The 12,663-nt window shown below is 45.5% G+C and overlaps 1 protein-coding gene across 6 annotated transcripts in view; it reads right to left on the bottom strand.

The window, feature by feature from the left end:
• The window catches only part of KCNIP2 (potassium voltage-gated channel interacting protein 2), a 294,234-nt gene that overhangs the window by 45,241 nt on the left and 236,330 nt on the right, over positions 1–12,663 (bottom strand). The window contains exon 2 of one of the 6 annotated variants that reach the window (XM_083149646.1): positions 3,268–3,363. The exons of 4 other annotated variants lie outside the window; for them this stretch is intronic. In XM_083149646.1, coding sequence (XP_083005772.1) covers positions 3,268–3,363 — 96 coding nt within the window. Of the gene's footprint in view, positions 1–3,263; positions 3,364–12,663 lie in introns of all 6 variants that reach the window. One more of the 6 variants, XM_083149647.1, reaches the window with a different exon arrangement.

The following is a 12,663-nucleotide window of genomic DNA, read 5'->3' as shown; positions in this document are numbered from 1 at the left end:
GTACACATTAAGCAGTGAAATAGCGGACGTCACCACCTTGTACTATTGCAGGCAGTACACAGATTTGTTTGGATGAAGAATCCTTTATAGGTATTGGAATTATCAAAGCTTCTATAGGGAACAAGGATAGATGTTGCCAATAGCAACCAATCAGATCCTACCTACTGTAACATTTATCTAGCGCCCTCTATAAAATGTTAGTTAGAAACTGGTTGGTTGGTTGCTAAGGGACAACATCTACACTTCTCTGTAGAACATTTGATAAATCTCCCCCCAAAAATAAGCCATACACAAACTGTCAAAAATAACCTTGGGGCAGGTGTATTAAGCCTGGTGAAGTGATAAAGCCCAGCTTTTAAAATGGAATTTCAGACTGGGTTTGAAAAATGACAGTTAGGAGAAAAATAGCTGCCGCATTATCACCGACCACTTTATCACTTCACCAGTCTTAACACACCTGCCTCTCTGATTTTAACCCTACAAGGGAGAGATGGACTTTGCTTTAACGAACCTACAGCTAGGCTGATAGTTGCACCCTTGACTTACCTACCCTCCCGGAATGGCCGCAAGGGTCCCAAAAAGTGGGTCTCCCTCCCAGCCCCCCGGAGGGGTGGCCCAGCCCCCTGTATCAGCCCCCGCACCCCCTCTCTCTCCTGGTCAAATACCGGCATTCGCAGCTATTTGGGGAGGGGCTGAAATTACGCAAATTGTGTCATTTAGTACCACCCGCTCCCCGAAGAGCCGCGAATCATGGCATCTATTGGAATGGGGTGGGGCATACAGGCGGCAAGCCCCACCCCCCAGAAAATCTGCAGAGAGTCTCCTCTCTGGGCTTCTCCCGGAGAGGAGATAATTAAGGTAGGCAAGTATGACCCAGGAACATATAACAAACCGTATACAGGACCATAACCAAATATCCAGTGGCAAGAGCGAGTCGGGTCCATACACAACCACAATGAACCCCAATGGAACCTATTGCTCAGGCGCTAGAGAGCTATGACATTAAAGTTCCCTTTAATGTCATAGAACTAGTACCGCCTAGACCGGCAGGGATTTACCACCGGCAGGTTGGTTATATAATACGGATTAATCTTCCTGCTGAGGTCACAGCTTACTATTGTGGAGGGATTATACAGTACGTCTTGTATTCTAGAACATGATTAAACCTCAGGTGTGTGCGCCAGCGAGTGCGGTAAACAAGATAATGGTAACATGACCAGTGTGACCCAGAACACGACACCTCTCCTTCACGGTGCCAGGGAACTAATCCAGCACTAAATAAGATTGAAGCCGAGACTAATTCCATGTTAGCTAATTTGTCGTCTAGCGTCCGTAGTATTGTTTACAAATTCCATCTCAATAACGTCTACAAATTGGCGTTTTACTGTATGAGAGGCGGTTTTGGACCCGCGCTGTTGCTATGGATATTTTCAGTTTATTTAATATAGAACTTTAGTATTTTCAGTTTATTTAATATAGAACTTTAGTCACCAACACCCCTTTTACATCACAAAGCCAGGACGGACCTGGGTCTGGCACATTCACATTAAACCCGGCTTGCCCATTATACAAAGGGTAACCCGGATTTAAACCTTCTTATAACCCGGGTCAAATTCTCGGGTTGCAATTTGACCCGAGTTATAAGGTTTGGCGATTCCACACACCGTTTTGTTATGCCAGCAACCTGGGTTCCACCCGGGTTATTTTGGTGATGTGAAAGGGGTATGAGAATAGTATTTGATTGTGTCACTATATGTTTCAATGTTGTAATTATTTTTAGTGTGTCTTATCATATACATTTGTTACAGCCAATGTGTCTCCTTTTGATATGTTGACATTCATGTCAACAGCATAAGGTCAACATCACTGCCTAGATGGTTAAAATATTAAAATAGTCATGGAGGGGTATTCAATCCAAGATTTTGCCGACTTCTGACACTAATGCCACTGTTCGTATTCAATGTACCGACAGTCGAGTGCCGAAAAGTCCTGAAATCGTTGAAAATGGCTGCGTTAACAACAGCTTTGGGGGGTATTCAATGCCGCAGCGAGCGGCCGGTGAGGGGGTTAAACTGCGAGGATTGCTGAAAACCAGCGATCCTCGCTATTTAACCCCCGCGCCGGCCGCTCGCTCTATTCAACGTTCTGGGGAAATCCTCGCTGTCACAGGACGGCGAGAATTCCCCAAAACAGCGAGACCCGCGGCTGCTGCAGAAAACTCGCAGTTTTTAGCCGCGGGTCCCGCTGCTTCTGCAGCCGCATCCGCCAATTCCCCCTCGCTCAAAAAACGGAGCGAGGGGGAATTGGCGGATGCGGAGGCTGTGTTGAATGCTGTCAGGGTGAGTGGTGACAGCGAGCAGGAAGCCCTGCTCGCTGTCACCACTCGCAAACAGCATTGAATACCTGCCATTGAATAGGCAATTGCCAATTTTTTCCCTTTTGGGGAATATCACTAGAGATTGAATACCCCCCATCATGTCTAACATTTCCAGGAGACTTAGGGTTCAGGTTTGCATTACTGCATACCTCGCAACTTTTAATAATGGGCATGAGGGACAAATCGGCACGCGGCGGGAGTGACCTCGTGGTTAGGGGTCATGGCCTAAAATCGCGGCACTTCCCGCGAGGCCACACCCGTTTTTGTCACTGTGGGGACAAGGCCAGCATCTATGAGCTGGTGGCATACCCCCGCCTCTCTCCCAGTAAATAGACACTGTGCGCATACTTAGCAGTGCGGCGACAGACAGTCTCCCAATTGTCTGCGCGTGGGACAGCGGGACAGTCACAAAAATTGTGACTGTCCCACGAAAATCGGGACGGATTGGAGGTATGTTATTTTTACTGTTAGGTTGCCTTTAGGGTTAGTGTTAGGATTGGTTCTAGGGTAGGGGTAGGCGTGGCTGGGTGGCAGGTGGCTCTGGGAAACTTGCCTACTCCCCCAGCTGTTCCGGCAGGGCAGACAAGTGTGATACACCCAGCATTATTGATACCATTATGATAAACACTTTCTCTTGCTCCCGGATGCACCTAAAACATGATGCGTTCCATGGACCTGACTTGTAGGTTCCCTGCAGAAAAGTCCATCACTCCCTTCTGGGTGTCCCTGTTAAATACCGAAGGGTAGATTTAAAGCTTCTAAAAATTGCCTCTCATTCAACCCCAAAAGATGGCTGCCTCCATTGTACACTTTAAAAATCATGCAACACATGCGTCGATAACCGTATAATAACACAAACACAGAATAGAAATGAGAAAAGTTTCACTTGCTTTCACTGACTGATGGGGTGACGTTAGCCCCGCAGCAGGGTAACAGTTTGAGGATGCGCTGCTTAAAAGCTTTTTTATTTTGGCTGGGAACATTCCCTAAAAGTCACCAGAACAAAGCAAAACATCAAGTTAACGAGATGCTCTATGACAAAAACATATTATCACGGATACTGGGTTGCAAAGGGTTGTAAAGGTCATGCAATGCTCAGAGAGGCCCGGGCGTAATACCTGCCAGTTGCAAGCACTGGGCCGATTTCTGGGATTTAGCCCATAGATTTATAGCAACAATAACCTGAAAGGCAAAACCAGCCTCTTATATTATCATTGCAGTCTACAGTACGAGCTAAATCGCAGGAGGATCGCGCCGGTTCCAAGCAACTCGCATGCAATTACATATTGGCCAAAGGGTTTTGTTTTTTAATAAAGTGTCCTTTGTGGGTTTTTTTTTTAATATGATTGTGATTTATTGTTTTGTATGACCCCCTGCAATTTTTATATAGAGACTTAACTGATCTTTTTTGGGGTTTTGGTGACCGACGGACAATGTTTAGGTCAATAGGTCGGCACCAAAAGATCAATATGCACAAGGTGGTCATTGACACAAGGTCGACACAAGCAATAAGGGGGTGACGGATGTTAGCTTGCAAGGTGGGCGGCGTTTCAATGCTCAGTAAGCAGCCCAACCTGAATCACCCCCTAAGTCTACGTGGCAATGATCAATGCATGGAAACTTTGACTTGAGTTTTTCGAGTTTCCATTTTCGGATATTTACATATTTTACCATCCACGTGGAACTCCAAATGTGAACGGTAAAGTGTGAGGGTACATGGTACATTAATTGGAGCTCCACATGCTCAGGTGTCTACATCAATATCATGCGTCAACCTTTTCCATGTCCTCTTTTTGCTTGTGTCGACTTTTGTCAATGTCGGTCTCGTGAATGTCAACCTTCTGCCATTGACCAATACGTTGTCTGTGAGCTATACCACTCCCGGACTGAGCGGAGAACATCGGAGCAATTGGTAAAAATTAGAGATGTGCAGGCTCTGATTTCAAAGAAGGATCTTATTGGCTATCCCAAATCACATGACAGTTGTTGACAGTTGATAGCCAATAAGATCCTGCTTTGAAATCAGGTTCTTACACTGAAGGGGGGGGGGTACAGAATAAACCATAAGATTTGCTCTAAAGACACTTTATTAAATATTTCAGTGCGTGAAACGATATTTAAAGATGAGATGCCAGCTGCTCCCATATGCGTGAGCCAATGATTGTTCCTTACAGCGGTGACTAATACATATATTAAATTCATCATAGCTTGCCATCCAGCCATTTTTTAGCTGATATACATCTGCACAGCAATCCCATGGCGTTAAATCAGATGAATCCGCACACATTGCATATTATTCCCGGAGCAGCTTGCATGTCCTCTGTCCGTCCCAAGCGATAATGCGTTAGATACAAACGTTCAGCATTTATATTGCAAATCCCAAAATATTTTGGAACACTGACGACATTTTTTCTATATTCAATTGAGGTTGGAATCCTGAGTGCTGAGAACACAGAAGAACTTGTTGCAAACGGGGGAATTACTAACGAGTGATTGTTTCGGGGTGTATGGACGGCTGAATTGCGATGAATGTCAGATATTGATCGCAAATGGACTTATTATTGTTGCGATGAGTAATTCTGGGACACAAATGCATTATTACATTTTATTTCATTTCTTTTTGTGCTGTCATTTTGCTTTTCTTCCGCTTTTTATGACAGTTGTTAATTGTTGAGGTCCTCCATATATATCATCAGCCGCTACTATTATCAATTATTTTCCTAATTTTCTCCTCCTTTATTAGTGTAGAGACTGGAAGCCTACAAACTACCCACCTAGTAGTAATCATTCCCATAAGTGATCCGCCGATCATTTATTCACTGACTTTTGAGTGATTTCATGGGAAAATGTTTATTATGAAATAAACACATTTATTCTGCATTAGGGCTAGATTGTAGCAACTAAGGGGCCTATAAACCTGATTTGGGGGCCGGTGCTGACGTCACGTGACTTATTATATAATAAGTATATAGTATTTATGTTTCATAGGGTTTTGGTTTTTTTAGACATTAATTTTATCATGTTACTAGGGCACCTTATCATGTTCCTAGGGCACCATATCATGTTTTTAGGGCACCTTATCATGTTCCTAGGGCACCGTATTATGTTACTAGGGCACCTTATCATCTTCCTAGGGCACCTTATCATCTTCCTAGGGCACCTTATCATCTTCCTAGAGCATCTTATCATGTTCCTAGGGCACCTTATCATCATCTTATCATCTTTCTAGGGCACCATATAATTTTCTTAGGGACCGTACCATGTTCCTGAGGCACCTTATCATATTCCTGAGGCACCTTATCATCTTCATAGGGCACCTAAACTTCCCGGGGCACCTTATCATCTTCCCGGGATACATTATCATCTTCCTAAGGGCACCTTATCATGTTCCTGGGGCACCTTATCCTGTTCCTAGGGCACCCTATGCTGTTTCTGGGGCAACTTATCCTGTTCCTGGGGCACCTTATCATGTTTCTAGGGCACCATATCGTGTTCCTGGGGCACCTTATCATCATCTTTCTGGAGCATCTTATCATCTCTCTAGGGCACCATATCATTTTCTTAGGTCACCGTACCATGTTCCTAGGGCACCTTATCTTCCTAGGGCACCTTAGTATGTTCCTAGGGCACCTTATCATCTTCCCAAGGGCACCTTAACATCTTCCTAGGGCACCTTATCATGTTCCTGGGGCACCTTATCATGTTCCTAGGGCACCATATCATGTTGCTGGGGCAACTTATCCTTTTCCTGGTGCACCTTATCATCTTCCTGGACACTTTATCATGTTCTTAGGGCACCTTATCATCATCCTAGGGCACCTTATCATCTTCCTGGGGCATCTTATCATCTTCCTAGGGTACCATATCATTTTCTTAGGGCACCTTACCATGTTACATAGTAGGTGAGGCTGAATAAAGACTTGCGTCCATCTAGTTCAACCTATGTTTATAATAGTTTATCCCTTGTTGTATAGTATGTTCCTAGGGCATTTCTTAGGGCACCTTACCATGTTCCTAGGGCACCTTATCATCTTCCTAAGGGCACCTTAACATCTTCCTGGGGCACCTTATCCTGTTCCTATGGAACCCTAGGCTGTTCCTGGGGCACCTTATCATGTTCCTGGTGCACCTTATCATCTTCCTGGGGCACCATATCATTTTCTTAGGGCACCTTACCATGTTCCTAAGGCACCTTATAATCTTCTTAGGGCACCTTATCATATTCATATGGCACCTTATCATCAACCTAGGCCATCTTATCATCTTCCTAGGGCACCATATCATTTTCTTAGGGCACCTTATCTTCCTGGGACATCTGTTCTTCCTAGGGCACCTCATCATGTTCCTAGGGCACCTTATCATCTTCCTGGTGCACCTTATCATCTTCCTGGGACATCTTATTATCTTCATAGGACATCTTATCATCTACCTAGGACACCATATAATGTTCCTAGGGCACCTTATCATCTTCCAGTGGCACCTTATCATCTTCCTAGGGCACCATAGATCCTACAAAAAGCCTAACAGTTACCCAATGTTTCTGTGAACCCATGACAAGTGATCCATTTGCCTCTATGGCTGTCTCTATCCCCCTCATCAGAAGCATTCTGTTTTTATTCTGCTCAAAAGTATTGTATTCTGTATTAATGTAAGACAATCATAGCATCAATAATGTTACTTGGTCTAGAACTTTAGTGGAATTTGTATGATAGGTCTACAGCAGGGTTGGCCAAACCGGTCCTCGAGATCTACCAACGGTCCATGTTTTCCAAATCACCTATCTGGTGCACAGCTGTAGTCATTACTAACTGTCACATTCCCCAGACTCCCTAGTTGGTGCACAGCTGTAGTCATTACTAACTGTCACATTTTCAAACCTGCTGCATTCATTCCTACTATAGATGCACAGGTTGCCTCAAACACATGAACTGTTGGTAGATCTTAAGGACAGGTTTGGCCACTCCTGGTCTACAGTTTCTACGCTAGGCATTCCAGCCACGGTCCTCAAGGCACATTTACGGTCCAGGTTTTAGCGATATTTTTTTTTACTTTGTCATACTTTATACGCCACATGGACTTGGAACAGTAAAGTCCAAAGCACTACGAGCGAAGTGAGCCATGCGGGGGTACAGCCTACTCTAAGTGGGGGTCCACTTTTTGTCATTGTCGACCTTGTGCAGTGTTTGAATGATGTTCATCCAAGTACTGTCCTTATATTCAAAAACAACTTTATTGATACTATGGCTGTCATACATTAATACAGATGATACTGATTTGAGAACAACAAAGGGGAACGTATGGTAAGATGGCCGTTGGACTATCTTTCTCTAAAATAAACCTTGGTGAAAAATAATTTTTACATATATCTCACATGGGTCTTCTCATCTTCTGCACTGTACTTTTGAAATGGCCCGAAGGTATGTGAGAATAATTATTTCCCTACAGAATACCCAAAATAACTATTGCTAGCGGATGAACAGAATTAGTTCAGATGTGTAGCCGGTTAGTCAGACACTAATAAAGTCTCTCCGAAGACTAACCTGAACCCTGATTTCTGAATTTTTTAAATCTGCCTTTTCATTGCCTTGTAACATTCCAAGGAGAAATGACATTTCAGATTCAACCTGACTTTTCGTTCCATGTAACAGAAGTGAACGTGGCCCAGATATGTCTTAGTTTGCATGACAGAACAACTGGTGAGACCACAGGTTCTATGTTGGACAGATAGACAAGCTAGCGCTCATTACAAGTTTTTCTGTGTTCCTCCTGCGCTCACGGATTGGTTTAACTACAAAGGAGGAAAGAAGCAAGCGGTCAGCAAGCAAAACAAATCCAACATGCAATTTATTAATACATGGACAAGGACAAAGAAGACGGAGACAGGGGATGATTGAGAACAACGCGATAATGAGTAGTGCCAAGAGCTCTCAGCGTAGGTGGTGTAAATAGTGACTGGTGGTGTTGCACAGAGAACAATGACAGGATTCCCAGAGGAATAACTAGAAATCATGGAGGCCACAAGCAACATCCTCTGAAGTCTCTTTCCCACTCATCCAAGCCGATGATGGAGTGGTGAGATCTTCTCACCAGCTTGGTTATCTGCTGGATAATCTAAAGCTTGGGTTCTTAATCTGACCCAATATTGATTATACAGCCCAACGTTTGGATCTTTGGGATCAGGATACACTCCAGGTGGAGGTATTGCCACCTCACAAAGGGTGTGCCACATTACCCAGGGGTCCAGGGCCAAAAGCAGGAATGATGGTGCTTGGGACTGGCGAAATAGGCAGCCCCACCCGCAACCTTATTCCTGCTGTATGGTTATGATCTGCTCACATTTTTTTATTACTTACATTCCTCTTTGGCCGGTCTTTCTGTCCTCTCCTCTGCAATACAATCTTTGCTCACTTGGAGTTCTAGGGCGCGATTCCGTTCCTATGCTACATCACATATACTGTAGGTCTGGGGTGGCCAAACCAGTCCTCTAGATCTACCCAGGGCCGGCTCTTCCATTAGACAGCTGCCTAGAGCGCCGGGTTCTGGGGGGGGGGGGGGGGTGCCACCAAGTCTGCCTAACAAAAAATCAAGGATGTCTATGAGGATCCTTGTTGTACTTAATGCAGGTGGCTGCTGTGGAACTTCTAAGACCTCACCTCCATACTTTTCCTTGAGACATACTTCCCTACTTAACTGCTTCCTCCTCCTTGTACTCTGTTGTGGGTGGCAAAGGGAGGCCTCCAGGGAAATCAGGGTACTTGCCCACCTTCCTGTGTGCCGGGGAGGACCATGCGGTTTCTGGGAGCCTCCCTGTCATTCAGGAATGTTAGGCAAGTATGCCTTAAGGAAGGGGTTCCCAATCTTTTTTTGAATCACGGTACCCTAGAGTATCAGAATTTTTTTACGGCACCCCCAGGCCCCAAAAAATTTAGAAAAAATCTTAAAATAATTAGATTGTGTTTATAAGTGATCCTGAGGGTCAGTTATGTGGTAGAGAGCAGGATTTGCTTCTGTTTGTACACACATTTTATGTTTGGCAGCCACCAGCACTGGTTTTGTCCATAAATAATTGACCATAAATAATTTAAATTGGTCCAGGACCACCAACCTGTGGCACTCCTGCAAGTGTCCCGAGGCACCCCAGGGAGCCTAGGCGCACAGTTTAGGAGTTTGGGAACTACTGCCTTAATGTCTTGGAAAGAGAGTATTGGTGTCAGTATGGGGGGAGGGGGCGCAGTAGGTTGAAGTTTTTCCTAGGGTGCTGAGAAGCCTTACACCGGCCCTGGATCTACCGTACCAATGGTCCATGTTTTCCAAATCACCTAGCTGGTGCACAGCTGTAATCATTACTAGCTGTCACATTCCCAGATCACCTAGCTGGTGCACAGCTGTAGTCATTACTAACTGTCACATTCCCCAGACTCCCTAGCTGGTGCACAGCTGTAGTCATTACTAACTGTCATATTTCCCAGACTCCTTTAACTGGTGCACAGACGTAGTCATTACTAACTGTCACATTTCCCAAACTCCCTAGCTGATGCATAGCTGTAGTCATTACTATCTGTCACATTTCCCAGACACCCTAGCTGGTGAACAGCTGTAGTCATTACTAACTGTCACATTTTTCAGGCTCCCTAGGTGGTGCACAGCTGCAGTCATTACTAACTGTCACATTTCCCAGACTCCCTAGCTGGTGCAGAGCTGTCGTCATTACTGTCACATTTCCCAGGCTCCCTAGCTGGTGCACAGGTGCAGTCATTACTAACTGTCACATTTCCCAGACTCCGTAGCTGGTGAACAGCTGTAGTCATTACTAACTGTCACATTCCCAGACCACCTAGCTGGTGCAGAGCTGTCGTCATTACTGTCACATTTCCCAGGCTCCCTAGCTGGTGCACAGGTGCAGTCATTACTAACTGTCACATTTCCCAGACTCCGTAGCTGGTGAACAGCTGTAGTAATTGCTAACTGTCACATTCCCAGACCACCTAGCTGTGCACAGCTGTAGTCATTACTAACTGTCACATTCCCCAGACTCCCTAGCTGGTGCACAGCTGTAGTCATTACTAACTGTCACATTCCCAGACCACCTAGCTGTGCACAGCTGTAGTCATTACTAACTGTCACATTTCCCAGACCCCGTAGCTGGTGCACAGCTGTAGTCATTACTAACTGTCACATTCCCCAGACTCCCTAGCTGGTGCACAGCTGTAGTCATTACTAACTAATTTCCAGGCAATGGCGGTAGGATCTGGAGGCAGGCCTCCCTCCCTGTCTGAGCCTCGGACTGCAGTCCCAGTAGTTCCCCTTGATGGCAGCCCTGCAGGGGTCACCCCAATCACTGATCCATATATAAAAGCACCAGAAAGGATGGGCACGCCAGTCGTAGATAGGCACACCACCGGCTTGCCAGTAATTTTGCAAGCAAAGCACTGGTGAACAGGACAAACTTCCCCCAGCAGTGAGTCTATGTGGTATTGACTAAAGTCCTGACTGTCAGAATGGCGGGACAGTCCATGTGGAACGGGATCTTCCTTCCTTAATAAAGACATTGTTATTGTTTATTACTAAACTAGTTAAAAGCCGTCAAAATGACGGCATCTGCATTCTACTTTCAGTTTGAGCTGTGACAGTTTTTACTTTCAGTTTGAGCTGGGACAGTTTTTAGCCCACAAATTCTCCACTCCCACCCCCAGTCCCTTTCTGCTCCTGCCTCCAATCTCAGTCTTCACATCTCCCTCTCTACATATCCATCAAGTTTGAAACAGATCAGTGTCCTTGCTAAAATTGCTTTCTGTTATAACATCTTTTAGCACACAAAGGAGTAATTCTGTCCGTTGAGTGGCCTCTATTGGTCAGTGGCGGTACTTCACCTCATCAGCAAATCAATTTAATTTCATACTGTGTTATACCTCCCAACTTTGAGGCAGCCAGAGAAGGGATGCTGGCACGTGCGCCTAAGGCTTGTCAAAAATTTGGGGGCATGACCTAGCTAAAGGGGGCATGGGCTATACTTGTGCCGCTCCCATGAGGCCATACCCACTGGTTTTGCCGCTGTGGGGCATGAATAGATGCTGTGCGCATGCGCACAGTGTCTATTCACAGGCAAAGGGGGGGCTCCCAACTGCCACCCCCCAAATACCGGGACGTTCTCGCGGTAACCCGGGACAGTTGGGAGACAGAGGGAGGTTGATTGGGGGAACTGTCATGTGACCCCGTGGTTACGTCTTGGGCTGGAAGAAAGACAGAGGAGTTCTGGATAAGGAAGGTAAATGGAAGGGGCACATTAAAAAAATATTTTCGACAGTAGGTAGTGGAGCTTCCTAGGGCTCTATCATGCTCTATGGTAATCTGTGCAGACCAATATTGTTGCAACCGTATATTTTGCCTATTCAGCCAACTGAGAATAGTGTACAGAGCGTCTCTGCAGATGGGCAGCATACCACTGACAGGGAAGTACCCCATTAGCGTAGCGAACAGGCAAGGCAGGGGGGCGAGCACCGTTAACAATTTTAAGGTGTACACACTAGACGAGAAAGTAAAAGATTCTGCTTAATATCTTTTACTATCTCATCAGTGTGTACGGGGCTTAAATATTAGGGAGTGATAAAGTAGAAAAGGATAAAGTAGCAGTCAGTCAGCACTTAACTGTCACATTACAGGTTGTGTTTGAAAAATGACAGTTAGGAGCTGATTGTTCAGTACTTTGTGGTAGATGTACGAATGGTCGTTATGGGGGAGGGTGGGGGGGAGTGGTATCAGGGCCGTTATCTGTGCTGATACCACTTCTCTCCTATGTATGGAGGAGAAGTGTGCAAGGTGAGAGGGGTGCTATGTGCCCCTGTCACGATCAGAGCTACTATCTACAAAATAGCACGGCGATATGCGGGGGCAATGTATGGACGGGGGCAATGTATGGACGTTCAGCGCTGATTGTTACGACACCTGCAGCCGCCCTTCCCCATACACCACAGCAGGGTCAGCGATTTCCCTGGCTGCGGCGGAAGATGTGAGACATAGTGGGGGAAATTTGCTAAGTTCCATTTCCCTTGGGATGTTGCTATAGGCAACCAATCAGAATCTACTTCTCAGTTATTTATCACCTTTTAGAAGAAATGAGCCACGATAAAGCACATTTCAGCAAGCCTCAACACCAGTAATCACTAGGGCCTGGTGCAGACTGTACAATGATAACTGATGGGAGCAGATCCTTCTCAACACGCGGACCTGCTCCTCCCAGCATCATGCTGCAAATCATGAGTCTGTGAGGAAGGGGTGGAGCTAAAAAG

This window comes from Crinia signifera, chromosome 6 (assembly GCF_055691185.1).
Source record: "Crinia signifera chromosome 6, ASM5569118v1, whole genome shotgun sequence".
Lineage (NCBI taxonomy): Eukaryota > Metazoa > Chordata > Amphibia > Anura > Myobatrachidae > Crinia > Crinia signifera.
The sequence above is the reverse complement of the archived record's forward strand: the minus strand, read 5'-3'. Positions and strand labels throughout refer to the sequence as shown.